General features: G+C 44.5%; 1 protein-coding gene across 9 annotated transcripts; it reads right to left on the minus strand.

Moving 5' to 3' along the window:
* Positions 1-138: 138 nt before the first annotated feature.
* On the minus strand, positions 139-23,657 carry FAM160A2 (family with sequence similarity 160 member A2). 9 transcript variants are annotated; one of them, XM_028517082.1, is made up of 12 exons: positions 23,486-23,657; positions 13,439-13,766; positions 12,669-13,307; positions 12,163-12,321; positions 11,896-11,982; positions 11,520-11,687; positions 7,528-7,607; positions 7,173-7,336; positions 5,992-6,771; positions 3,329-3,507; positions 3,008-3,170; positions 139-661 (listed from the first exon to the last, which is right to left on the minus strand). In XM_028517082.1, the coding sequence occupies exons 2-12, from the start codon at positions 13,574-13,576 to the stop codon at positions 300-302; spliced, it is 2,919 nt and encodes a 972-aa protein (XP_028372883.1). In that variant the 5' UTR covers positions 13,577-13,766; positions 23,486-23,657; the 3' UTR covers positions 139-299. The 9 variants fall into 9 exon arrangements, with proteins under 9 accessions (XP_028372883.1, XP_028372885.1, XP_035886044.1 ...); XM_028517084.1 differs by having other exon boundaries at positions 13,439-13,769; positions 23,486-23,632; XM_036030151.1 differs by having other exon boundaries at positions 6,574-6,771; positions 23,486-23,594.
* Between the last annotated feature and the right edge of the window lie 1,582 nt (positions 23,658-25,239).

Below are 25,239 nucleotides of genomic sequence, written 5' to 3' on the forward strand. Positions count from 1 at the left end.
TAGAATACCTTGAAACCTTGGCATCAACATTCTCACCAGAAAGAAAATATCCCTGACTGACCACCTCCCCATCTGCGTACAATCTTTTTGAGGCCCAGCCCCGTAGAAAAAGGGTGGGAAAGAAGAATGAACACAGAATAGAGATTTCCCTTTTATACATATTGCAACAAGTTCTCCATAAAACATTCATCTGAAATAAATTAAAAAGTTCTCTTGCCACTCCCTCCAAACATAAAAAGGAGCCTGTACCCTGGCCCCAACCCAGGCCACTCAAGGCCCTGATTGTGCATGGAAGAAAGTTAAGGATCCAGGGACCCAAAGTCTGAGACAGGAAGGATATTTCCCTCCTCTGAAGTATCCAACAAGAAAGGTGAGGTGACAGCATGGGCCTGGGAGATGGCAGCCAACTCCTTGAGAAACTCGGGGAAAATGACTGCACAGTAGACAGCATTCTTGACTCGCAGAGCCTCACCTTGGCGCTCAGTGGCTCCACCCCGGGGGGGAAGAGCCGGAGTTGAAGCCCCAGGGGAACCCCCACCTAGGCCAAGTCCTGTGCCGTCTCTCCCAGGCTGATGAACCAGCTGTGCTGCCTGCCGGGCCCTGGTTGGACTGTGTGCATGCCGTAGAAGCAACTCCCCCAAGGATGGCCTCCGGCTCTTCACTGCAAATAAACGGGTATCATGAAGGTGTGGAGGTCAGGCAAACTGCCCCTTGATCTAAGAGAAAAAACTTCCCCACCTGCTAAGTGCATGGACTTCTTGACTGCCCAGCCCCCTGCCCTCTATCCAGCCTCCACACCCAGCAAACCATCCTGTCTTCTCAATAAGTCAACACCTCAGCCAATTCATTCCCAACCAAGATCCCTTCCTTTTCACCCTGAGGGATTCTGTTACCTCTCCTCTTTCCAGTCACTATTCTTCCATAACCTTATTTCTCCTTAGTCCATAACATGATTTTACTTCATGCTTCCTACCACTCTCCTGAATTAGAGTCAACCACTTCCACCTTTGCCCTGCCTATCTGTATCACCTGACCCACATCCTCTGCTCCTTCAATACCCACAGAGGCTATATATGCAATCATATATTTCAGACACTTTATCATTTCTGTCATCCTCCACTGTCTCCAAGATCTGCTCTCCTGTGCAACTTCACCTTCTACCAGTCCCTCTCCTATATTCACCAAAGCCATTTTCCCACTGGTTGTGGCCAAACAACTTCATGTCAGCTTGGCCTCAAATGAGCCACTTAAAATATTGACCTCTCTTCTCTAATTCTCTAAATCCCTGGCTCTGGAACAACATTCATATCTAGACCCTACACTGTAGGAATCTAGTCTCCAGTCTAGATCATGATATGGTCCCCATTCTCTATCTCTGATACTGACTGTAGAATGATGCTAGTCAGATCTATTAAATTTGGCATTCAGAACCCTTCAAAACTAGACTCACATTACTCCAATCTCTTCTCAAAACTCTAGGCCCCACCTATCTGCTCTTCCTGGAACCCTTCAAGCTCTAGACATGCTTCTGTAATCCCCTATACCTTGATTTTGTTCTCTACTGTTTTCACTCTTGGCTTCATTTCACTATCCCCACCTCTCTAAGAAATCTCCACTGACTTCCTATTGCACTGCTCTAATCATATTGTATCAATAATTCATTTACAGGTCATCTACCTCATCATGTACTAATCTGTGAGCTTAAGGGCTTGGGCTCTGTGTCATTTACGTTTGTATCCCTGGACCCTTCACAGAGAACACAGTACCAGGAATGTGGAAACAAGAAATATTCACAGTACTAGACCATCAGAAAATCATGCTAAGGAACTTCACGGGGTCTTCACAGCTGCATAATAGCCCTTCTGGCACTCTCTTACCAACCCATGCACTTTTTTCCTTAAGCTCCATCTTACATCTGCTCTCTCACTCTTGACATATTATTTTGCCTCCTATTTTGATTAACAAAGGACAATTTCAATTCCCTAACTTTCCCTTCCATACCTCACAACTCCTTTGGTACATATCATTTCCTTCTTTGATCTCTCCTCATTTGACTCAAAAAAGGAAAAAATCTTTTCCTACCCAAAGTTAATCCTTTCCTGCTGCTCTGGATCATACCACCTTAGAGACCTTGCTTCCCTGATTATGACATTCCTCTAGTCTCTAGACTGTCAGCTCTTTGAAGGCAGGAATCTCATACCTCCCTGAGTCCCCTATACCAAGGACAATACATAGCACATACGGCAGTGTTCAGATATTTGCTGATGAAAGATCTAGATTTAAAATTTCATGGTCGTATTTAACTCGTCCTTCTTCCTTGTACCCCACAACCACCCACCAAATTTTGCCAATACTTCCATCCCATTTCCACCTTATCAAATTCTTCCTTTTTATTTCTACTATTCTAATTCAAGCCTTAAAGGTCACATCCTGACTGCTCGACCTAACCATCTTTTTTCTTAGCTCCAATTAGTACATGAATATAATAATCTCTGCACTCCCAGATCTAAGAGCCTCCAACAGGTTCTCACTGCCTAGGAAGGTCACAACTACCCAGCCCAAACACCACTCTGAGAACCTTCTGCTCTGGACAAATCTTTCCAGCCTTTCTACCAACTAAGTGTGCCACTACCTTCCAAATCCCCTGCTCCAACCAAATAGTTCATGCTGTCCCCTAAACAAAAGAATAAGGCCATCCTACTCTTGTCCAAGTCCTACCCATCTATCAAGGTCCATGTCAAATGCCACGTCCTTTACCAAGCTGTAACAATATGTAACCTAGAGACTACTCTGTCCTCTTGCCTGTCTCCAACTATTAAAGCAGTTCTGCTGATTTGCCTCTTGGTAGATAGAAGTAATATCATCTTCTGACCAGAGCCTGAGAACAAACACCAAGACTCAAGTTCCCAGTACCCAGTACAAGGCTTCACCCTTAATAAGTGTTCAGTTAATCTAGGCTAATTAACTAGTAGGGAGGGTCAGGAGAGGGAAGTGGGGCAGGCCTCACCTAGAGGATCAGAGCGGCGAGGAGCAGGTCCAGCTGCAGGGCCCTCAGCCCAGTCCAACTTGCCACGAGCAATGAGGTACTTCTTGGCTTTGGAGAGCAGTGCTGGGAAGTCCTCCTGGGAGGCTGCAAAGCTCTCAATCTTATTCTTCACAGAGCCCAACACCTAGGAAGCACAACTTCATGAAATTTCTGGGTAACTCTGGACTGACACAGTCCTTTCTAGTCCCACTGGGACTGTTCCCAGCCCCCCAGGGTCACTCCAGCTGCGGGCCTGGCCCACCATGGACCTTAGACGCACCCATGCATGCATGCATCGCACACCTGCAGCAGGGACTTGACACTGGGCTGGAAGACCATGTTGGTGTTGAGCAGGAAAGAGCGGAGCAGGGGCTGGGGGTGACAGGCCAGCTGGGCCACCAGCCCTGTCAGCAGGAAGTTGACATAGACGGAGTTCTGCAGCATGTTCTCGAGTTTGGTAAAGAGCACAGCCATGAAGGGGCCTGGGGGAGGTGGGCACAAGGATACAAGGCCTGAACACAATGCACATCGCACTCATTCCTTCCAAAAACAAGAAACCCCCCCTTCCACTAGATAAAAATTATTTGTATGTCAAGTATCTGGGTATGTTTAAATACCCTGTGACCACCTATTCTGGAGAAGATAAAATGACAAGCACCACATGGACCCACAAGAAGAGTCCAGATACTAACTTGACACACACTTGAGCTGAAGAGCCAATGAAGATCATAGGCTCTGGAGTTAGACCGACCTGGTTTCAAATTTCAGCTTTACTCTTTACTAGTTATTGGATGAACCAAAATTCTCCAAGCATAATTTCCTACCTAGTAAAATAAGAAAATATACCCACCTTATAAGGTTATTGAAAGGATGAAAGAGAGACTAACATAAAGCATTTAGCCCAAAATCTAGCAAATTATAAGTGTTCAATAACTATAAGCTACATAAAATTTTCCAGTTTTGTTTTTTTTTTAAAAAGCTTCATCCAAGAGGCACAACAGAAGAAAGAACAAGTGAGACAATGATTAGGACCAAAAGGTAAATCAGGTTACACGAGAAACAGAGGATAACATTAGACTTGGGTCAAGAAGAAAGCAAGAAAAAAGTGTAGCAAAGGCAAAGAAGGTGACTATATGGGCCAACTTAAAGTCTGGAGAGAAACCTTTAGAGAACCAAAGAAAAAAACAGCTCTGTTCAGGAGCTGGGAATCAAGAAGGTGGAAGAGAATTGGTAGGGGGAAAAAGAGCTTAGTTCAGAGCCAGAAAAAAACAATTCAGAGCAGACACTGTGGTGGAAGAGACGATAACAGAAGGGATTAGAACAGTCCACTGGGAGAACCGGGGTCAAAAAGGCCAGAGCCCCAGCACTAGTACCCCAGACCATCACAGTCTATCCGATCGGGGATCTATGGGGGAAAGGAAGTGTACCTAAGAACTTCCCTATGAATTGGGACAGGAGACAATGAAGAACAAGAAGCAGTGAATCCTGGAAAAGATTCTAGAATATTCTCCAGTCCAGATGCACACAACTAGCCTTAGCTCCAAAACAACTCTAGGTTAACAGGGTCCTAATATATCTCATAGCTTTGTCCTTCTGTTCCTCTCATTTCCTGGCACTTTTCCAACAGAAAATTCAAAGAGCTCAGATGAGCCCACAAAGAAGTAAAAGGACAGAACTTCAATTAATGCCTCAAGAACGTGGTAAAAACCACGTACCACCTTGTAGTAGTACTGAGCAGGAAGGAGCAAAGCAAACATGAAACAAATACATGAGATATATTTTCTGTAGTCTGCAAAAGGGAATCATCAGGACTAGAGCAGAATCCCTAGTGCTGTGCAAGCAGGATGGTACCGATCAAAGCATGACAACTTGACTACAAACAACCACAAAGGTGGGTGGTTGCCTTGGTCAACTACTATCTGCCATGCACTCAGAGATAATCATGCTCAGAAAAAGCTACCATGTGCTAAGTTCTCACAATGTACCAGCACTGTAGTAAGTGATTTACATGCATCAGTGGCACAGATGGGATCTTAACTCAAGGTAGGCCTAGTCCAAAACACTATACTCCTTCCCACAGCTGGTATTTTTGTTCATTTTTCTTCGCCCTCACACAGGGTATGGAATAAGAATGAGAACCAGCTGAGGCTGGGCTGGATAGAAGTGTCTCTCAAACAAAAAAAAAAAAAAAAAAAGAGGAGTTAGCCCAACCACTCAGATCAGGTCTAGCTCCAAGGGCCTCCTGAAAAGACCAAAAGAACTCAACGGATGAGCTCAGGGCCACTCTTTGTCATTTGCCCTAAAGAAGTATTTCACTCTATCTACTCCTTTACTATTAACCATAAATCCTTTAAAAAGTTTTACTGGATGGTCATGGCAACCAACAAGATACAAGGACAGGGAACAGGAAAAACCTGAAATTGAGTCCTTCTATGAGGAGGATGGGAGAAAGGAGGCCAGCCAGGGCTGAGTAGTGGGAGAACATCAGAAGAGCTGATTCTGGGTGACAGAAGAGCTGACAGGACAGCTAAGACCCAGCCAAACAACTGGTGGGAACAGCATGGTTTACAGACAGATGCCTCATACACAGGTCGGAAGGTATGTCTTCCACAGGGTTCAGATATATTGCTGTGAATCATAAGGAAACACCAAACAGAGAATAACCTGATCACAAAACCCAGGAAGTGGCCAGAGCGGGGAAGAGGAGGAACATGCTCATAAAATGGACATACAAGGCTCAAACATAATTCAATACTCAAAAAAGCACAAGCATGGAAGATGTACACACAGACACAGAGACACAAGTACAACATGGTATGTATCTGGAAGGAACCCAAGCAAAATGGATGAGGAGCTAGGCAAGTGCACAGAAATGACATGGCCAAGAAGTCTCAGAAACCAGCACAAACAATGTTGAAAACATGCAAAGAGTACACAAATGAAAAGGCCTAGGGTAAGTAGCTTACCAGTGAAGGGCTGGCTTGGCAGCTGGTTGAGAGTCCGCAAAGGGCTGCTGAGGAAGGGGCCAGGGGGCTCAGGGGGACAGGTGAAACTCTCATAGGCCTCCTCCTCCTCAAGAGGTAGTGGAGGCTCTAGGGGAGACTCTGAGCCAGCCCCCCCATTGCTCAATGCCACCTCCAGATCCCGGAGTTCCTGCCCAAAGCCTTCTAGTCCTGCCATGCCCTCAGAGGTGCCCTCTAGCAGTTCCCCAGCTCCCTCCTGTGGCACCCGACGAACTTTCTTGGCCCCCTCAGGCCATGGTCCTGCCATCCCATTGAGCTGAGGAGGAGGCAGGTGGCCGGGGCCCTCCACTGTACCCCCAGCCAGTCCACCACTCCCCAGCTCCTCCTCCTCCCCTTCCCCTACATTGTCCCTGTCCTCCTCAGGCAGTAGGCTGCGTTTCTTAGTCCGGGAGCCAACAGGACTGGGCTCAGGAGGTGGCCGCTCGCCATCATAGGGAGCAGACCAGGTACGGCAGGCTCGGACACAGCGGTCCACACCACGGCGCGCCTCACGCAGATACTCCAGGTAATTGTCTTCCAGCTCACCAGGCTCCTCTGCAGAGCTGGGCCGTCGACTAGGGCTGGAAGCTGGGGATGCAGCAAGCCCTGGTGAGCGAGGGGCTGGGGCTGGGGACTCAGAGCCACCTAAGCTCTGCTGTCGCAGGAAGAGGGCCAAACGAGATGGTGTGGAGGGCCGGGACACTGTCACCACAGAAGAGGAGTCAACACTTGGGCTTCCAGGGCCTGCAGATGGGAGAAAAGCATAAGTGGGATCAAAGAAACAGAGGTCCACAAGGAGGGGTAAGACAGTGAAACTGACAGAGAAGGAAATATGGCAGCAGAACGGACTCTCCATCCTCCAAATGAAGCTTTTCCTCATCCACCACCCCATCTCGCCACCACCAGCACCAAAGAAACAATGGAAACAGGAAAAAGACTGGATTAGAGAAGAACAACTTTGCCCAGAAGCTAAACTTCTTTGGTAGAGTTAAGGATCCATCTCACAAGACCCCTCATGATTTCTGCAAAGATGGAATGCCACTCATGGCCACTGCTCTCCCCCCACCCCTTCCTATTAGGCTCCCCTAGAATCCAGGCCATACCCGTGGTATCCTCCCTTCTCCCTGAATCTCTGCTAAGCCTACCTCGTGCCCACGAGGCATGCTCTGGACGGGGTGGGCTGGGGGCACGGTGCCGACAACAGCGTGGGATTAGGGAGAGAAACTTGTCTGCTGCTCGTCCATATAGATCCACATCACGCACAGCTGGCTTCTGGCTCAGCATCACATGGTTACACGGGACAAGATACCTGGGAAATATAGCAGAAAAGGGACACAGGCTGAATCAGGAAAGAGGGACAGGGTCTGGGGAACATTAGGCCAACGGAACTGGCTCCAATAGGAAACACATGAGCAACCCCAATACAACCCATCATCCCAGCAATCACAAGGCCCTAAGGATTCATGATCTGCCACCCCTCAGCCCTGCCCCCACAGGTACCTGAGAACCAGCTGCAGCAGGACATCCTCACAGCTGAGGTTCAGTAGGGTCCTGAAGAGACTCAGAGAGACCATGCAGAGCTGGCGGGGGGAGGCAGGAGGGAGTCACCATAACAGCACTCTACCCTCCAAGATGTTTACCAAATGGGAAACCCCCCAGCCCTAGGCCCAACCAACCACTCCTAAAGGAACGATATGCACAAGGTCTAGCATATAATAACCTCTCAATAAATAATCACATGTTTGTGGACAAGACTTCACTATTAATAGAGAAGAATACACCATGTGTCAAATTCAATGTATTTCTATAGACCATACACATCAGCAGACTTTCTTGCTATATTCACTGGTCAGCAGAGATTCCACCAATGCTTAAATGGAATGAATATCCATGAAAAGAGACCCAAGGAAATAGTAGGACTGAATAAATGATGGGAGACAACAGCAACATGATAAATAAATAGCCTGTCATCAGAAACTGGAGCAGCACCCTAACGGAATGCCTACCGACCGAACCTGGGAGACAAGGAACCTAGAATACCAGCTGGGAAATGGGCAGGGCTATGAACAGGAGTCACTTCACCAACACCAGTGTTATCTCTCAGAAGGCAGGATAAAGAAAGCTCAAGGGCAGCTGACAGGAACAGGAAAAAATAGGTGGGTCCACAATAGGGGAAACCTTTTGTTTTAGAAAAGGAAGAAGGGTGGTTAGCCCCTAGATAGGCAAAGAGAATAGACACGTGTAAGCTCTCCCTCACTCTTCTGAATCCCCATAGGACATTCTATAAACTCCCCTTACGGTAAGTATGTCAGACACCTTGAGCTCCCTGAAGACAACTTTTGGGTCTTAGTCTAGGGCACTATCTACACAGTCCAGGTACTCAACATTTACTAACAATAATTAAAAGCCAGCCATAGTAGGAAACATGAGACAGCAGTTCACATTTTAGACAGCAGAGATGTTAAAGAGGTTTACTCTAAATGACTATTTTAACTAGCAATGAAAACACTCAGACTCACTGAAAGGTGAATGCCTCCCCATCAACATGTCCAGAACCTGTAAATTTTAATTTACATAGCAGAAGGGACTTTGAAGAGATGATTAAGGTTAAGGAATTTGATATGGAAAGATAATCCTGGCTTATCAAGGTGGGCCCAACCAAATTACAAGAGTCCTTAAAAGCAAAGAAACTTTTCCAGCCCTGGCTGGTATAGCTCAGTGGACTAAGCAACAGCCTGAGAACCAAAGGATCACAGGCTTGATTCCCAGTCAGGGCACATGCCTGGGTTGTGGGCCAGGGACCAGTCGGGGGCCAGTGGGGAGGCATTGATGTTTCTCTCCCTCTCTTTCTCCTTCCCTGCTACTCTCTCTAAAAATAAATAAATAAATATTTTTTAAAAGAACCTTTTCCAGCTGGGTCAAAAAAAAGGAAGAGAGATTTTAATAATGAGAGGAACTCAATCCACCACTGATGGCTTTGAAGATAGAAGGGGGTCATAAACCAAAAACTGGTTAGCCTTTAGAAGCTAGAAATGGTCCTCAACTGACAGCCAACAAAAAAAAAAACAGGAATCTCAGTCCTATAACTATAATGAAATAAATTCTACCAAAACCTGCATGAGCAAGGAAATGGATCTTCTCTCCTAGAGCTCCCAAAAAGGAAAACAGCCCCACCAACACTGATCTTAGCCCACAGAGATCGTGTCAGACATATGACCTACAGAACTGTAAGATAATACATTTGTGTTGGTTTAAGTCACTATGTTTGTGGTAATCTGTTATTACAGCAAAAGGAAACTAAATCAAATAGTCAGGCACGCAGACTGGACAGTCAGTATGATTTACTTTAAGTCACAAAAGAGGCTACAAAAGTTGCAAAGTCAGGCCAACATATTCAAGCTTAAAAAGGCAACCCAATGGAAAGGAAAGCATCTGCATGATCAGCATGGCATCCTGAAATCAGAAAAGATGTAGTTCTGCCAAGAACCTGGAACCAAGAAGAAATACCTTAAGAACATAAAAGGTTCCTGAGACCAGGGGACCAAATATGACACTGAAATATATGTTAAAGACTAAAGACGATGAGGGAGAATCAAAGAAGTTAGGATAAGATTAAGACAAAAGCAAGATGGAAAGAGGCCAGAACAGAAAAAAGAAAATCAACCCCAAGAAGGAAATCAACTATCAACTGTCCTGAAACATAAACAGGTATTCCTTGAGGTCAAACAGATATAAGACCATGGTCTAATGTCAACATAATGAGAAATAAATTGTTTTATATCTTTGTAAAATTCAAGCTTTCACATCTATTCTCTATTGGTTTAAACCAAAAATTCTTAACCATGACATGTACCATAATAACTTCGTGGAATATTTTTTTAAAATATGCATGTCATAGGCCTACTCCCAAAGATTATAACTCAAGAGATCTAAGGAAGAGCTTTGAATCTATTTTATAGTTATTGTCACTTTCAAATTTGGAAGTGTACATCTTGATTCAGAAACACTTATCTGACTGGAGACAAGAATATCTCATATATACCCTAACTTAGCTATTCAGAAACCTCACTTACACAAAACACATCTGGGAAGCTCACCTACCTGGAACCTACTACCGAGTACCTCAATTATGTAGAACAGTTTTCTAGAACACTTAGTGATCCAAGAACTTCTGTTTTAAACACAAGGACCTATGGAACGCCAATTATTTGTAATAAAAGAAGGAAACAAAAATGGATCTAGAGCCAAAATAAATGCCAGAAAGTCCATGGCTAAATTAATGCTTTATTCCCCCAGAAATGTTTCAGATCCTTATTATATGGAAACTATTTATTCCTATTTTATATATATTTCTGATAGTTAAAATCCAAACTTCTTACCATGGTCTACAAGGCCATGCATGATCTGAACCCTACCTACTTCTCTACTTTCATCTCATTCCCTCCTCCCCCTTGTTCACTGCACCTCCTGTCACACAGGTCTTTCATTTCCTCAAATACATTAATCTCCCCCCTATTTGTTGACCTTTGCGTGCTGCTCCATCTGGCTAGACTGTTCTTCCACTTGCTCTTCAATAAGCTAACTCCCTCATGACCTTTAAGTCTCAGCTCAATGTCACTCCTCAGAGAGATTGTTTGTTTATCTACCATGTTTGGTTTTTCATTACAATGACCACAATTTTCAATTATTTTAGTAATGTGTTTGCTAATAAAGATAATAAATTTGTGTTGTTTTAAGTCACTATGTTTGTGGTAATCTGTCATTACAGCAACAGGAAACTAATACAAATAGTCAGGCACACAGACTGGATAGTCAGTATGACTTACTTTAAGTCACAAAAGAGGCTACAGAAGTTACAAAGTCAGGCCAACATAATTAAGCTATACAGAAGGCTTCATGAAGTCATCAACCCTGTCTACCTTGTTTACCATTATATACTCAGTACTAGACAACATTATGGCACATAGTGAACATTCAACAGAAATGTTCAAGAAGAAGGAATGTAAGTAGGTAGGTGGAGGTGGATGGGTGCCCCAAAATACAGCGGTTCAAATGCAGCAAATTCAAAGGGAAAAAAAAGGTAAGCATACCAGCAGCAGCTGGGTCAGCTATCAAAGCAGACACAAAACCTAAAAAAGTGATCCTGAGTCACCCCCAACAGACCACAGAGCACTACACAGCTAAAAACAACCTGGTATCAATGCTACATCACAAGTGTAGGGACAATGGCAAAACATATACCCATAATGAGCAGCCACAGTCATCCACAAAAGGAAATTGTGTTCTACAGTCGTAAACTATAAAAGCAGGGGAGTAGATTAAAATCTGTACTCAAAGTGGTTAAAAGTTAGATAACTAGAAAGTAAATGCTATCAACTTTAAAGTCAATTGCTGGAGACAATGGGCAAAGAAGGACAGTAACACCGTTCCAGAATAAAGGTTAGAGAGAGATGGCTCATCCAACTAAGCCAGGACAGAGGTAAAGGCCATACCCGGGAGTTGCTGCCAATACGGGCAACGAGGGTGTCAAGGATGGTGTGGGTGTCATGCCGGTGTAACAGCAGGAATCGCAGGAAGGTACGGAGCAAGGCAGGCTCTGAGATACTCCGTAGGAAAAGTTCCAGATAGGCGGTACTGGCAATCATCTCCTCCACAGAGGTCTGGGTGAAGGGAAGGGAAAGTTTGGAAATTTAGGGTTTCCCTGAACATACACTGAGCTGTTTTCCCTAAGTTTTAAGGAGAAACCAGGAGTATGCAGGGAAAGAAGAAAGGAGAACCTAGCCCACTGTCTCCCACATTGGTCTTGACATTGAAGTTGCCACCTGTCGGCCTATTCCCCTATTCTGTCTTGCTACCCATGACTCTCACCTTGTGCAGGGCAGGGCCCATGACAGGTACCAGGAACCCATTATGGATATAATCAACCAGCTGCTTCTGCACCAGAGGGTGAGCCACCTGTAGGGGTGCAAGAAGGAGGTGGGAGGATTGTGAGGGGAGCAACTGTCTGGACGAAAGTACAAAAATGGTACAAGTAGGCACCCTACCCCCAAGATGACAGAATAGCAGAACTCCAGAAAAAGCACCCCCTCCCACACTATGTCCCCAGGCTAGACCAACTGGGTGCCCCAGTCCCACCTGAATGACTGCATTGCAGAACTCTAGGGAACTCATGAAAAGAGCAAGGGCTGGCACTCCCAACCAGTCTTCCCGTCGCAGGCAGTGCCAATCATCCCCTGGAACTTCAATCTTTCGGGGCAGTGAGGAATACAGGGCACTCAGCCCTGTGGCCAGCACCTGTTGGTCATCCCCAAAGATAGGTTATGAAGGCTCAGACAACATAAAACAGAGGAACAGGGGAGCTACTAGAGTTTTGATTGGAGTAGGGGAAGAGCTATTACCAGAGCAGATATTTAATTACCCAATGTTTCAGTCATCTAGGAACATTGGCCCATGAAGAACCTTAGTATTTGGTCTATCCACCTAAGCCCATGTTTCATCCCCATCCCACCTCCAGGCACTGCTTTCAAACCCATGGGGCTAGTTCCTGAGGAGAGAGCCCTGATACAGAGACCCTCTCCATCTCCTGTCCAATGCCCATACACCATACCCTACCACCACCCACCATTCCAGGGGGTGCTAACCGGGCAGAAGTAAGAGTGATCTGCAATGTAGCGGCCCACGGTGGGGCTCCCAGCTGACAGAGCCATAAGCAGGAGTAAAGCATCACGGGCCTGCTGGCCCAGGGTGCCCTCTCGATGGACGAAGGGAACAAGGAGAGAAAAGAGGAGGAGACGGGGAGCAGCTCCAGGCTCAGGAGGTGGCTGCAGGAAGAACTCAAGCAATGAAGGCTCCCGGGCCAGACACACACACAGCTGGCTGAGAAGTAGCACCAGGCCTTCATCCAGTGCTGGACTACTGGGCACAGGGCGGCCACAGGCATCCAGCAAGGTCAGCAGAGCCTCACGAACTGGACCATGGCGCAACAGTGGCTGGCGAGCTTCGCTCACCAGCATCTCAAATAGTTTCAGTTGCTCAGCCCGCCGTTCTTCAACCCCATCCCCAAGCCCATCCCATTGAAGTTGCCATGCCAACACACGAGTTAGCAGATCCTCGTGCAGAGCAAACTCCAGAAGGGGCCCAGGGGCAGTGGGGGCTGAAGGGACTGCACGATCCTCTGCCAGCAGCGTCAACATCTGGTAAGTATGGTTGCGCACAGCACTGAGATCATCTGCACCCCCAGGAGCTACCCGGGGGCCTTGCCGCTCCAGGATTCGTACCACCTGGACAACAAGACAGAAGAAAGAAGGAATCTAAGATGACTAAGGTGACTAAATGAGACAATGACAGAATGCAGAGATTAGGAGGACTCAGGAAGCCAGCAGACTAGGCCTTCTGGCATATAGTCCCCTACCTGGGACCAGTGATTCTTGAAGACCATAAGACAAGTCTCAGGGTCAGCCATGACAGGAGTCTGCAGACTGGCCCCTTGAGGTACACGGTGCCCAGGGCCCCGGGAGGCCAGTCTGCTCAGCCAGTTCATCCTCTCCATGAGGAAGGCTGGGCAGGGCCAGCGGCCAGAGGACCACACTCTGAGACTTTGCCAGCTGGAGGCTTTCTCCACTTGTGTTTCCAGTCAGCTTCATCCGGTCTGTAGGAGCCAGCAGCTGGCCATGGAGCCAGAAGACACCCAGGCTGGAGTGGCAAGCCCAGAGGTTACTGACCAGTCCAGACTTGCAAATCTACTTCAAAAAGAGAGAATGGAAGAGGTCAACAGAAGTTTGCCACTCTCCAATACCTAGCAAAAAGAACTCAGAACCACTAGTCCACTGAAAACTCCACACATACACACATACACAATGAGCGGCTTAAACTTAACATATCTAAAGTAGAACTCATTTCTAACACTAAACCTATTACACCCTGAGTCTTCTCTATCTCCGTAATAATCAACATTCACCTACACACTGAGGCCAAAATCCTGGATGTCATCATTTCTTTCCCTTACTTCTAATATCCAGTTCATCAGCAAACTCTTATCATCTCTACCCTCAAAACAGGTCTCACTATTGCAATAGCTTCCAATTTGGCATCCATGTTTCCAGTATTCTTCCCTGAGAGTCTATTCTTCACACAGCAAACAGAGTGATATTTTTAAAACCTAAATTATGTATCTCTTCTGCTGAATACCTTCCAATGATTTCCTATCACACTAGTCATTATCAAAATCCCTTACCTTGGCCTCTAGAGCCCTATATAATCTAATCTGTGTAATCTCCTACCATCCTCTTCCTCACTCATACTTTACACACACAGGCCTTTGTGAATACTTCCCCATTCCCTCTGCCTGGAATGCTCTTCTGATCTTCACATTACTCTCATCTCACAGGTCTTTTCAAATGCCATCTCCTAGGAGAGCCCTTACTCAACAATTCTATCTAAATAGCACATCTTCCCATCTTCACTCTCTAGCTCCCTAATCCTATTTTCTTCTTAGCAATTTTCACTACCTGAAATTATTTATTTGTCTATATTCCCCACTAGAAAGTAAGCTCATAGGGGGTGTGGTTTATGTTTTATTTACCATTGTGCCTAAAGACTCAATATTTGTTGAATGTATGAATACTTAAGTGAATGAGTGAATGAATGAACAAACAGATAAATGAACAACAATCAAGAAACCCAGTCCTGATCTGACTCCAGCCCCCTTATACTGTTGAGGAATAAATTTTATTCTGCCTATCACAGTTCTCTCCTTAGAAACCTGCCCAGTAGGAAATGGGCAAACAGACCCTTAATTGTCTGAATACTCTTAAAAGGTGTAAATGCAGAACCAATAAAAGAACAGAACAATGGACACACTCCTATGTACACACATATTCCCCACTCCTGTCAGATCCCCATACTGACTCCTGGGGACAAGACAAGACACCCTCACTAAAGAAAGGGGAAAAGTAGCAAAATAGCTGTTGGCTCACAGTTCCTCCTCTTTCACACCCACCACACCCCTCAGCAGTGTTGTCTCTCATAAAAGCAAAAGCTTCAGAGGAAAGGTGTGGTCTAGTTGTCCTTCCTCTTTATACTCAACAAGAGCTGAAGAAACCCAGGGACCTGGCAACAGCCCCACATTGTCAACCCCTTCAACCCAGATCCTCTCCCTTATCATTACCAGCTCACAACCAAAGGAATGCAGCAACTGTGCTTAATGAAACCCTCTATGAGACAGGAGATAATCTTATAAAGGGTAGAGCCAGTCCTAAATAGCAGATAAGACTCACTGACAAAGTACTGGGCACTTTGCTACACAAGCACTAGAAATATGGAGATGAATTAAAAACTGCTGGGAAGCATTTAAAAAATTCTAGTAAATATTATAAACGCAAGTACCATATTTGTCAGACCATAAGATGCACCTAGGTTTTAGAGGAAAATAGGAAAAAATTTTTGAAGCAAAAAATGTGGTAAAATATTTAATAATAACATAAATAACATAATATTTCACCAGTGTAAATGTAAAGCTACATTCGGACTATAAGACACACCCCCATTTTCCTCCCAAATTTGGGGGAGGAGGGGGAGGGAACGTGCATCTTATAGTCCAAAAATACGGTATTTATAAAAGTGTCATGGGGGCATGAAAGAAAGCAACTAATTCTGCCTGGGAGATTATAAGAGGATTTCAGAAAGGTTGTATCTGACTTAAATCTTTAATGATAGACACTGGTAACAAAGAGAGCAAAAGGAAAGGCCTTGTTCATACTGAAAATGGTATGTACAAAAACATGGCACCATGAAAGAGCACGACAAATCAGAAGAACAGTTGCAAATTTGGTGTAGCTTACAGACTATATAGAGAAAAAAGATGTAATATTGAGTTGAAGGGTAAATATGGGTGAAAGTTATAATATTGAATACCATGCTAAGGAGTTTGGGTTTTATCTATGGACACCCTGGAGACAAAGGGGGTTTTTAAACAAGGAAATGACAAGATCAAATTTGCCTTTACAAATATGTCAGACAGCAGTATAAGGTGGAACAGAGAGACAGATGGCAGTGGACAATTTATGAGCATCTGTTTCAACAATTTGTTTTTTTAAAAAACGGTATGAACTAAGATTATACTGGTATGATCAAGATTAGAAAAGAAAAGGTAAATCTGAGATTCACCTCTATCTTAGCATGAAATTATTTACATCTATAATATCTCTGCCATTAATAGCAAGTTCCTTAACAGAGTGACCATATCATTCATTCATCTTTGAAATCCAGTGGCAACACAGTGCCTGGCATTCAAAAATGCCTGTGGAACTGAATGATGACTTTAAAATAATTATAACACCTAACATATATTGAGTACTTACTATGTGCCAGGCTCTATTCTAAGTACTACATATAATAACTCACTTAAACTTCATAAAAACACTAGATATACTAATATCTCCATTTTACACATAAGGAAGCCTAGAAAGGTTAAATAAACTATCAAAGCTAGCCAGCCAGTAAGTGCAACTGGGATGCATATGCAGAAAATCTGCTTCCAGATTTTACTCATAAAACAGAAGCAACAAAACATGGTAAATGAATGGAGGATAAGAGAAGACCCTAATATGAAGTACAGGAGACTCGGTAAAACTGCCATTAACAGACCAAGAACAAATAACAAAGGGAATTGTGTTTTAGAAAAGAGAATGAGTACAGTTTTAGACATGTTAAGTTTTGACACACATACAGAATATGATGTCCAGAAAACAAGTAAAAATATTACATTTGAGGTCAAGAGTGAAATCAAGACTAGAGATATAAATCCAGGATCATCAACTTGGTAGATAAAGCTATGAAAGTAGATGGAATCATCCAAAGGTCAGCAGATCATAAAAAGAGCTAAGGGTGACATCCTTAGGAAAACCAGGATTTAGGAAAGCAAAGGAAGAGGGCTCAAAGAAAACTATGAAGTTAGCCAGAAATGGACAGAGAAATCCAAGAAATAGTGGTAATCTAGAAATCAAGGGGAAAAACATTTCAAGAAACTGGAGGTTGCCCATAGTGAATAGTCTATAGAGAGATTAAGGAGAACGAAGATAGAAAATGGTCAGTCCGTTTTAGCAATCAAGTTTTAGATAACCTTAGGAAAGTAACTGGTTAAAGAATGACTATAGGCCAAAGATGAGTAAGGTGCAATTTCAGGAAATTCAGTAATTAGAGCAGGAAAAGAGGGCAACAGTTTAAAGAAGCTGGGAGGGGTGGTGGAGAGTCTAGAGAATTTTTATTTTTGGTTTGGTTTTGTTGTAGAATGGGGAGCCTCAAAGGTATTTGTCAAGTGAGGAAAAGAAATCTTCAGAAAATAACAGGTGATGGGTAAATAAGATGGAAATAACTGACAAAAAATAAGGTAAGGGATTAGTCAGAGAAAAAACAGGTATACCACTTTCTCTAAGAAAGGAGGTTAACAGAAATAAATGGAGGATGGGTGCCACTTCAGGTGAATCCAAAATCAGAAAGAGGGAATCAAATATCTACCACTACCAGCCCTGGCCAACCTTCCATCTATCATTCACCCAAGACAGTGGGGGTGAGGGAAATGAGAAGGGGTGAGAAGGTGGCAGAGCCAAAGAATGGAAGCTCAGTCTTTCACACATGGTTTCCTATAAACCGTCAAAAACAGTCACTCAAACTACTATCAGTAGCAGAAATACACCAGAAAAGGCACTTACCCATCATCTGCCCAAATACTTATAGTCCCAAGCAGGCATGGCATGAAGAAAACAAAGCCAACAGCTGAAAATCTTAGTAAGAAGTCTTATTTCACTAGCCTTACTAGCCCACTCACTATTATTAGCCCTGAGATACTGGATCATCCCTGCTGGATTCCTTAAACTCTGCCCACATCTCTGTAAACATCGACCCTTTATTAAATTGTCCCAAGCTCAATTTATGCCATCTCTTACCTGCAGAGACCCTGACTGAGACAAAAGTATTACTGTTTACAGACCACTTTCTCAATCACATCTCATTTGAGGACTGAAAACAAATAGACACCCTAAGGTCAAGCAGGAGAAACACAAAGAAGTAGGTAAAGCATGAGTTCTGGAGTCCCTCAAACAAAGGCTTGAATCTCAGTCCACCACTTTCCAGCTATGAGACCTTAAATAATCACTTCACACACCAGAGCCTCAGTTCCCTCATCTATAAATTTCTGATGAAATAAGTATTGTTACTGTTTCAGGAATTAAATAAGATAACCTATGTAGCACGCCAGGCACAAAGGCAGGTACTCTGTAAATGACATTTACCTTTCCCCACTTCCCACTCCTGATCCTGTTTGACTTAGATGCCCTCACCTCTGACTGAGAGGAAAGATCTAACCTGCCCTAACCGGTCATTCCTCACCACCCCACACTCATACAACAGTCAGCTGAAGGAAGGCCAAGCATCCAATCTTAGCAAAGCAAGGCATTAAAGTGTCCAAAACTAAACTGCCTCCAGCTACTAGAACTCAGTCCCAAAGATTAGCCAACCTACACTGCAACATTCCTGGGTGCCCCCTTCTGTTCCACTGCTTGACCAACAAAGAGCACTGCTCACAGACCCAAGGGGGACTAGCCTCTAGTACCTTTCCTCACCCCCCACCCACTCTCTTTACAAAGACCTCAAGGACAAGAGCCAGGCTGGAATCAGTGTCTCAGAACCTAAAAGACAACACTTAAATCTGTTCACATACTACAGAAATATATGAAATCATGGTCTGGTGCCCTTCATCACCTAGTTAGACTTCCTCACTCCCTGTTAACTCTATCAAGTTCAGAACAAGACAAAAAAGACTATGGAATCACCACCCTATTACTGTGCCTCTTTCTCCCATAGCAAAGGCTAGGAAAAAAGTGGATCCCCCGCCTCCTATACAGATTTACCTTCAGGCTCCAGCACAAGGGGGAAAAAAGGTGAAGGAGATGATCTTTGAGACTCGCAAAAAGCCAAGATTAGGCACTCACCTAGAGCCCAAAATACAGCCTCACAGACACACTCAGCCAGTGTTCACCAACCTTGGAACAGTAACCACAAGGCAGGAAGTGCCTCAAGCTCACTTCTGAACCTTTGCCCTGGGAGAGGCAAAGAAAAAAAGGGAGGTGGGGGTAGGGATATACCTGCCAATATGTACAGCAGACAGAAAGGTATCAGAATGACCTTCTAAGAACAGGTCAGTAAAATCCTAAGGCTTCTCTTCCTAGACAAGATGACTGATATTTATATAAGAGGTATGGATGGGCTGTGACCTTAAGTAGTGAAAGCAGAAAAACTGGATTAAAACCTCATAGGAAACAAAGGGGGCAGGGAGTGGGGGGAAGGACTACCTCAAAGAAGCCTAATGTCCTAGAGCTCAGCTTACATAACTTGCCTGTCCCTCAGTCTATAGGTGTAAGACAAATGGCCTATCAGTGCATGGTCCCAACTCACTACTTCACCTCTCCCCAGTACCAGCCATGCTTCTTACAGGGATTCCTCTCATCTGACTCCAGCAGAGCCCTTGTAACTCACAACGTGAATCACACTGTAACTCCCCCTTTACAACAGTGAATCCCCATGTTACATACACATGGTTATCTCTACCCCTGTTGGGTGAGGGTGACAAAGAAGATGTCAAGAAGGAGTGAGGCTGAACTAAGTCTTAAAGATGAAGAAAGTTCAATGAGCAGAGAAGAAAAAACATTCCTAGTAGAGGAAGCAGTTTGTGATTTCAAGGCTCAAAAAAAGTTAACAAGTTTGTTAAGGAACTGGGAACAATTTATTCAAGCTAGAACAGAGTAAGGAGTGGCAGGAGATGAGGCTGGAGAGGTGAGTTGAGGCCAAATGATGCCACATTAAAGAATTTGGATGTTGTCCTACAAAACACAAAGAGCCAAAACTTTTTAAACTGAGGAATTCCACAATCAGATTTGTATTTTTAGAAAGATCATTCCAGGGATGAACAAGAAAACAAAAAAACAAGTTTGAAGGCAGGAGGCTGTTGGGGACAAAAAGAAGTACAGATGAGAGATGAAGAAATTAAAGCTTCAGCAATGAAGCTGTAGCAATGGAAATAAAAAGGGAGATAAAAGAACAGAAAATATATTAAGATTAATGACTGATTAAATGCAAGGGGTGAAGGAGCAGAAAGAATGGAAGATGACACGGAAGTCCTCGCCTGGACTAAGATGGGGCATAAGGTGCAAAAGCAGTCTTTCAGGGCAAAGACAATGAGTTCTGTTTTGGACATGTCAAATTTGAGATACATCTGGAGATATATAACAGATCACTGAACATATATAATTGGAACATAGGGAGAGACTGAGATAGATACAGAGATGTAATCACCTCATTATCATATATTTTCATATTTTATTCTTCCCCTAAATTTAAATTATTTTTTTCATGTGTCTATCTTTCCTAACCAGATTGAGAATTCCTTGAGACCTCAGAGGACCATGTCTTATTTATCTTGTTATCTCATAAAATGTGAGCATCACAAGGGCAGACTATTTGTTAAAGTATTTGCTGAATAAAAGGAATTAATATATGAATATATGAATTTGTTCTCCCAACGCTTGGAAGAATGCCTGGCACTAGCAGATGTGGAATAGATGGTTACACACATTTCCATCTCTACATCATCATCCTCATCTGTTTCATCTTCTCAGATCTACCACGGAGCTATATGTCCATTATATTTAATGTACTATTCAACAGAGTTATATTATTCAACAGAGAGTTCAGTGCAGCAAACAACAGGCTTACCAAACCCAGTGATTTCTCTAAAATAACCAAGAATTTGAAAGGGTCCCAGAGAACCCTCTGACATAGCATCCTATCACTATCATGATGTGATCCAGGTATTATGCATACCTGTTCCTGTGTCACTGCCACCATATTAAGCAGAACCCTCATCCCTATGTCACCCTCCAACTACCTTTCATCTTTCACCAATTGCAAATCATAAAAAATGCTCCCTGCCACCATGATGTCCTCCACATCATCATAACCCTTCCTAGATATATCATGTCTAGGAAGGGTTTTTAGTCCACATCACCTACACTCTCTATTACAAACTTTTTAGTCCACATCACCTACACTCTCTATTACAAACTTTCTTTCTCCAAGTCACTCTCAGTCTCAGGAGACCAAACTCTGGATTCAGCTTTGGCACTTTTTTACTATGTGGCCTCTGGCTTCTGAATTTGATTCCTCATCTATATAAAATAAGAACTCCTGCCCTTGCCTATTTCACAAGGTATCAATGTAAATCCAGTAAAATGTGAGACTGCTTTATAAACATAATGCTGTTCAGAGATAGAAGTTATTTAGAATTACTCTATAAAGACATGCTTCCTCACCATAAAACAACCACATCATTATTGCTCTAAATTTCTGGAATTTATTAACCAGTAGAAATATTTTTTAAATATTAAAATGTAGGAGTGTTACTTTTCCTTTTTTTTTTTCGGTTTTATTTATTTATTTTTAGACAGAGGGGAAGGGACGGAGGAAGAGGAGGAAACATCAATGTGTGGTTGTCTCTCAAGTACCCCCTACCGGGGACCTGGCCCACCGCAACCTTGGCATGTGCCCTGACTAGGAATTGAAGCAGCGACCCTTTGGTTTGCAGGCCGGTGCTCAATCCACTGAGCCACACCAGCTGGGGCCGAGTGTTCCTTTTAATGTTGACAAATAACGCCATTTTTTTAAACCCTCCATCTTTTATTACCATTAATTCATTAGTGGGAAAGCACTTTAACACCAAAATAGAAATAATAATCTCAGAATAAATTTTTTATGAAAAACCCATGTTCTGTATGTTGTCTCTCTCTCTTTCCACCTCCTCCTTGGGTGGATGAAAACTTTATCACTGACTGACAAAATCCTTTGCCCAGTGTTGAAGAATCACTGCTCTAAACCCTGTTATGATACATATAGGTTCTATAGGGTTCTGACAGTCTGGACAGGTTGCCAAGAGTTCCACCAGCATGAAAACTTTTTTGGCCTCCAGAGAGAAGCAATGAAAACATATCATGGAACAGAATAGTAGTTGGTTCTGATGCTGAGTATCTGGAACAGAATGGGAACTTCAGCTGCCCCCAATTCTCAGGGAGGAGGCTAGGTAGGAAAGGTCTAGCTCTTCCTCATGTTGAAGAAGGTGTCTAGGCTTTGTGATAGACTGTCAGCGGAGATGAAAATATATTGGTGTGAAACTGGCTATCATCACTGAGTGTTTTGCAGAACTTTCAAAATTTTCATGTGCATGTTGGTTGACAGGAAGATAGGAACCTGTAAATGCTAATAAAGTGATGCCAGTATCAGGTCATGGAGGAAGGGATAAATTACAAAGGTACAGGACAAAACTTCTAGGGGTAACAGAAATGTTCAGTATCTTGAAAGTGGTTTCACAGATATAAACATGTCAAAACGTCAAACCTGTACATTTTAAATACAAGCAGTTTACTGTACATAAATTTACCTCAAGTTTTTTTCTTTTTTTTAACTGTAAACATATGAGAGCAAAGCCTTCCTGTTTGGGAACCTAAATATAATGTTGTATGTAACAAACCATGTGACTTTCATGAAAATAGAATTAGCAACTGACCGTGGTTAATCCAATGTATATGACAACCATCAAAGCCCCACAGCTCAGCATAGGTGAGGGGCAGCAAAAGAGTAAGGCTGCCCAAAATCAGGTGGAAAGAAAAAATAGGCAGTCATAGCCCAAAAACCTCCATGAGAGAGACCAGCTTCCAGTTTGCAGTCCCAAAGAGGAACCTGAGGGAACGGGGGTCCCAGTGATTACTCTGTTGAACGCTAAGCCTCAAAAACTGTATCATAGTTACTCTCGCCCATGATGCCTTCATTTTTTTTTTTTGTCCTCCAAATATATAGGACTCACAGGAGTTGAAGGGCCAAGTGCTCATTTCTACCCAAGCTGTCCTACTCAGTCTACAACTACTACTCTCAATGGCCAGGACAGTCCACTGAATGAGACCTCAGAACCAAGCTCTCACTCTTATCCAAGTCTCAGTACCCTCAGTCCTTCCTCCCATGCCCTGTCCTCAACCCCCTCACCAATTCACTAGAAGCCTGCACACTCCAGCCTCGGCCCTCTTCTCTCCCCAACCCTGCACGGGCCTCACCCCCACACTCGGGTCCCGGGGCTGTCCCTCACCCCCACCCACAGGAACCCCAGCCCCTCCTGTTCACAAGTCCCTTCCACTTGGCACTTCGGAAAGCATCGCACAACCCCTCTTACAAGCCAGCTCCTTACTTGCCCACCCACTCCTAGACTCTAACCTTGCTGCCCTACCTGAGACTCGGCCCCTCACCACATGCCAGCCCCTCGCCCTGTCCCCCCACAACCCGTACAGTCACCAAAACTGGGGCCGTCATGCCCCTCTCTCTCCATCCCCCCGCGTGCTCTCGGAGCCCTCTGGCCCACACTCACCACTCACTCACGGAACTCCGACCCTACCCAGGCCCGACTGCCGCGGCACCGCTAGGTGAGTTCAGGCCGCCGCCATCACTCCTCAGACGCACCAGCCGCGCCCCGCCCCGAGCCCCGCGCCCCACGCAATCCGCACCCCCGCGCAATACACGTAACCGCCCAGAGACGCACTACTGGGCAATGGCGTGCCAGCTGATTGGCTGAACCAGGCCTCAGCCAGAGCGTCGATGCCTGTTTCCCGGCAACGGCCGAGCGCCGGGGCGGGGTGGCCGACTGCTGGGCGAGAGCGGTGTGCTGCTGCTTCCCCCAGATCCCGCCTCTTCTGGTGGTACACCCCGCCCCTCAGAAGGACTCAATCCAGTCGGGGAAATACCTGCAGGGAGGCGGAGGCCCCGCGGGCTAGAGGTGGAGTTTGGGAAGGAAAGGTTGACCCGAAGGCAGAAGGCGGGACCAAAGACGGGACCCGACTTTAGGAGCCCTGGAAAGACGGGAGAGCCGGGGCTTAGGAGACAACTAGGGGCTAACACGGAAGGGACTGTGCCGCGGACCCTGGGCCTTGTTTGGACTGGTAGGGTGGGCGTGGAAGGGGCGGGGCTAGCGCGAAAGGGTAGGTCAGAGTAGAGGTGTCAGCAGGTGAGCGGTTCCTGTTGTAAAGCGGGGTCCCTGAGAGGGCTGATTGCTAACAGTTCAGGTCAGCTTTGTTCCAACTGTGTGTATGGCTTGGATAGTACCTCTGGACTCTGACCGCTCCTTTCGGCTACTCAACACCTGCACTCAAGAACCTGGAATTTGGGAGTAAAAGGGAGAAAACTGTACTTGAACAATGATTAAAATAAATTTAAAAAAAAAAGAAAAGAAAAGAAAAGAAAAGGCCCTGGCTGGCGTAGCTCAGTGGATTGAGCGCGGGCTGGGAACCAAACTGTCGTAGGTTCAATTCCCAGCCAGGGTACATGCCTGGGTTGCAGGCTATAACCCCCAGCAACCGCACATTGATATTTCTCTCTCTCTGTCTCCCTCCCTTCCCTCTCTAAAAATAAATAAAATCTTTAGAAAAAAAACTGGAATAAATGCCTCTATGTCAAGCGAGATTCCAGATTGATTAGGACAGGCCTAGGCCCTCCAGGACTTCAGCCCTTTATCCAAACAATTGCAACATAATGTAGTTAAGCGCTATGGAGGAATAGCACGTAGTGTGATTTGTGTCTAGAGGCTGAGAGACAAGAAGGGCGCAGGGACTTACGGAAGCCTTCCAGAAGGAGATGATGTCTGAGCAGTCTTGTGAAACAAGACTAAAATAAACTAAGAGATATGAAAGTTTCAGATAGGGTCTGTAGTTTAGTTGAAAGTATTGTATCAATGTTAATTCCTTGGTTTTGATCATTGTACTCTGGTTATGTAAGATGATAACAGGAATGTGCATAAGAAGTTTACAAGAACTTTCTGTACTATTTTTGTAACTTTTCTGTAATCCTAAAATTGGTTGAAAATAAAAAGTATTTTTAAAGAAATGGAAGTTTCAATTCAAAGGATCAGCACATACCTTGGCAAGGAAGAATGGACATGTCAAGGGTGCCCTAGGAATTACAATCAGTTACAGCATGTCTGGAGCCTAAGGAACATGTAAAGGAATCACTGTGAGATGAGGCTGAAGACATGGACAGAGGTCAGATACTAGAGAACTTTGTAGGCCATGTTAAGGAGTTTAGATTTTATCCTTGTTAGAGAACTGTGAAAGAATTTTATCCATGGTCAGA

Source organism: Phyllostomus discolor, chromosome 6, assembly GCF_004126475.2.
Source record: "Phyllostomus discolor isolate MPI-MPIP mPhyDis1 chromosome 6, mPhyDis1.pri.v3, whole genome shotgun sequence".
Classification (NCBI taxonomy): domain Eukaryota; kingdom Metazoa; phylum Chordata; class Mammalia; order Chiroptera; family Phyllostomidae; genus Phyllostomus; species Phyllostomus discolor.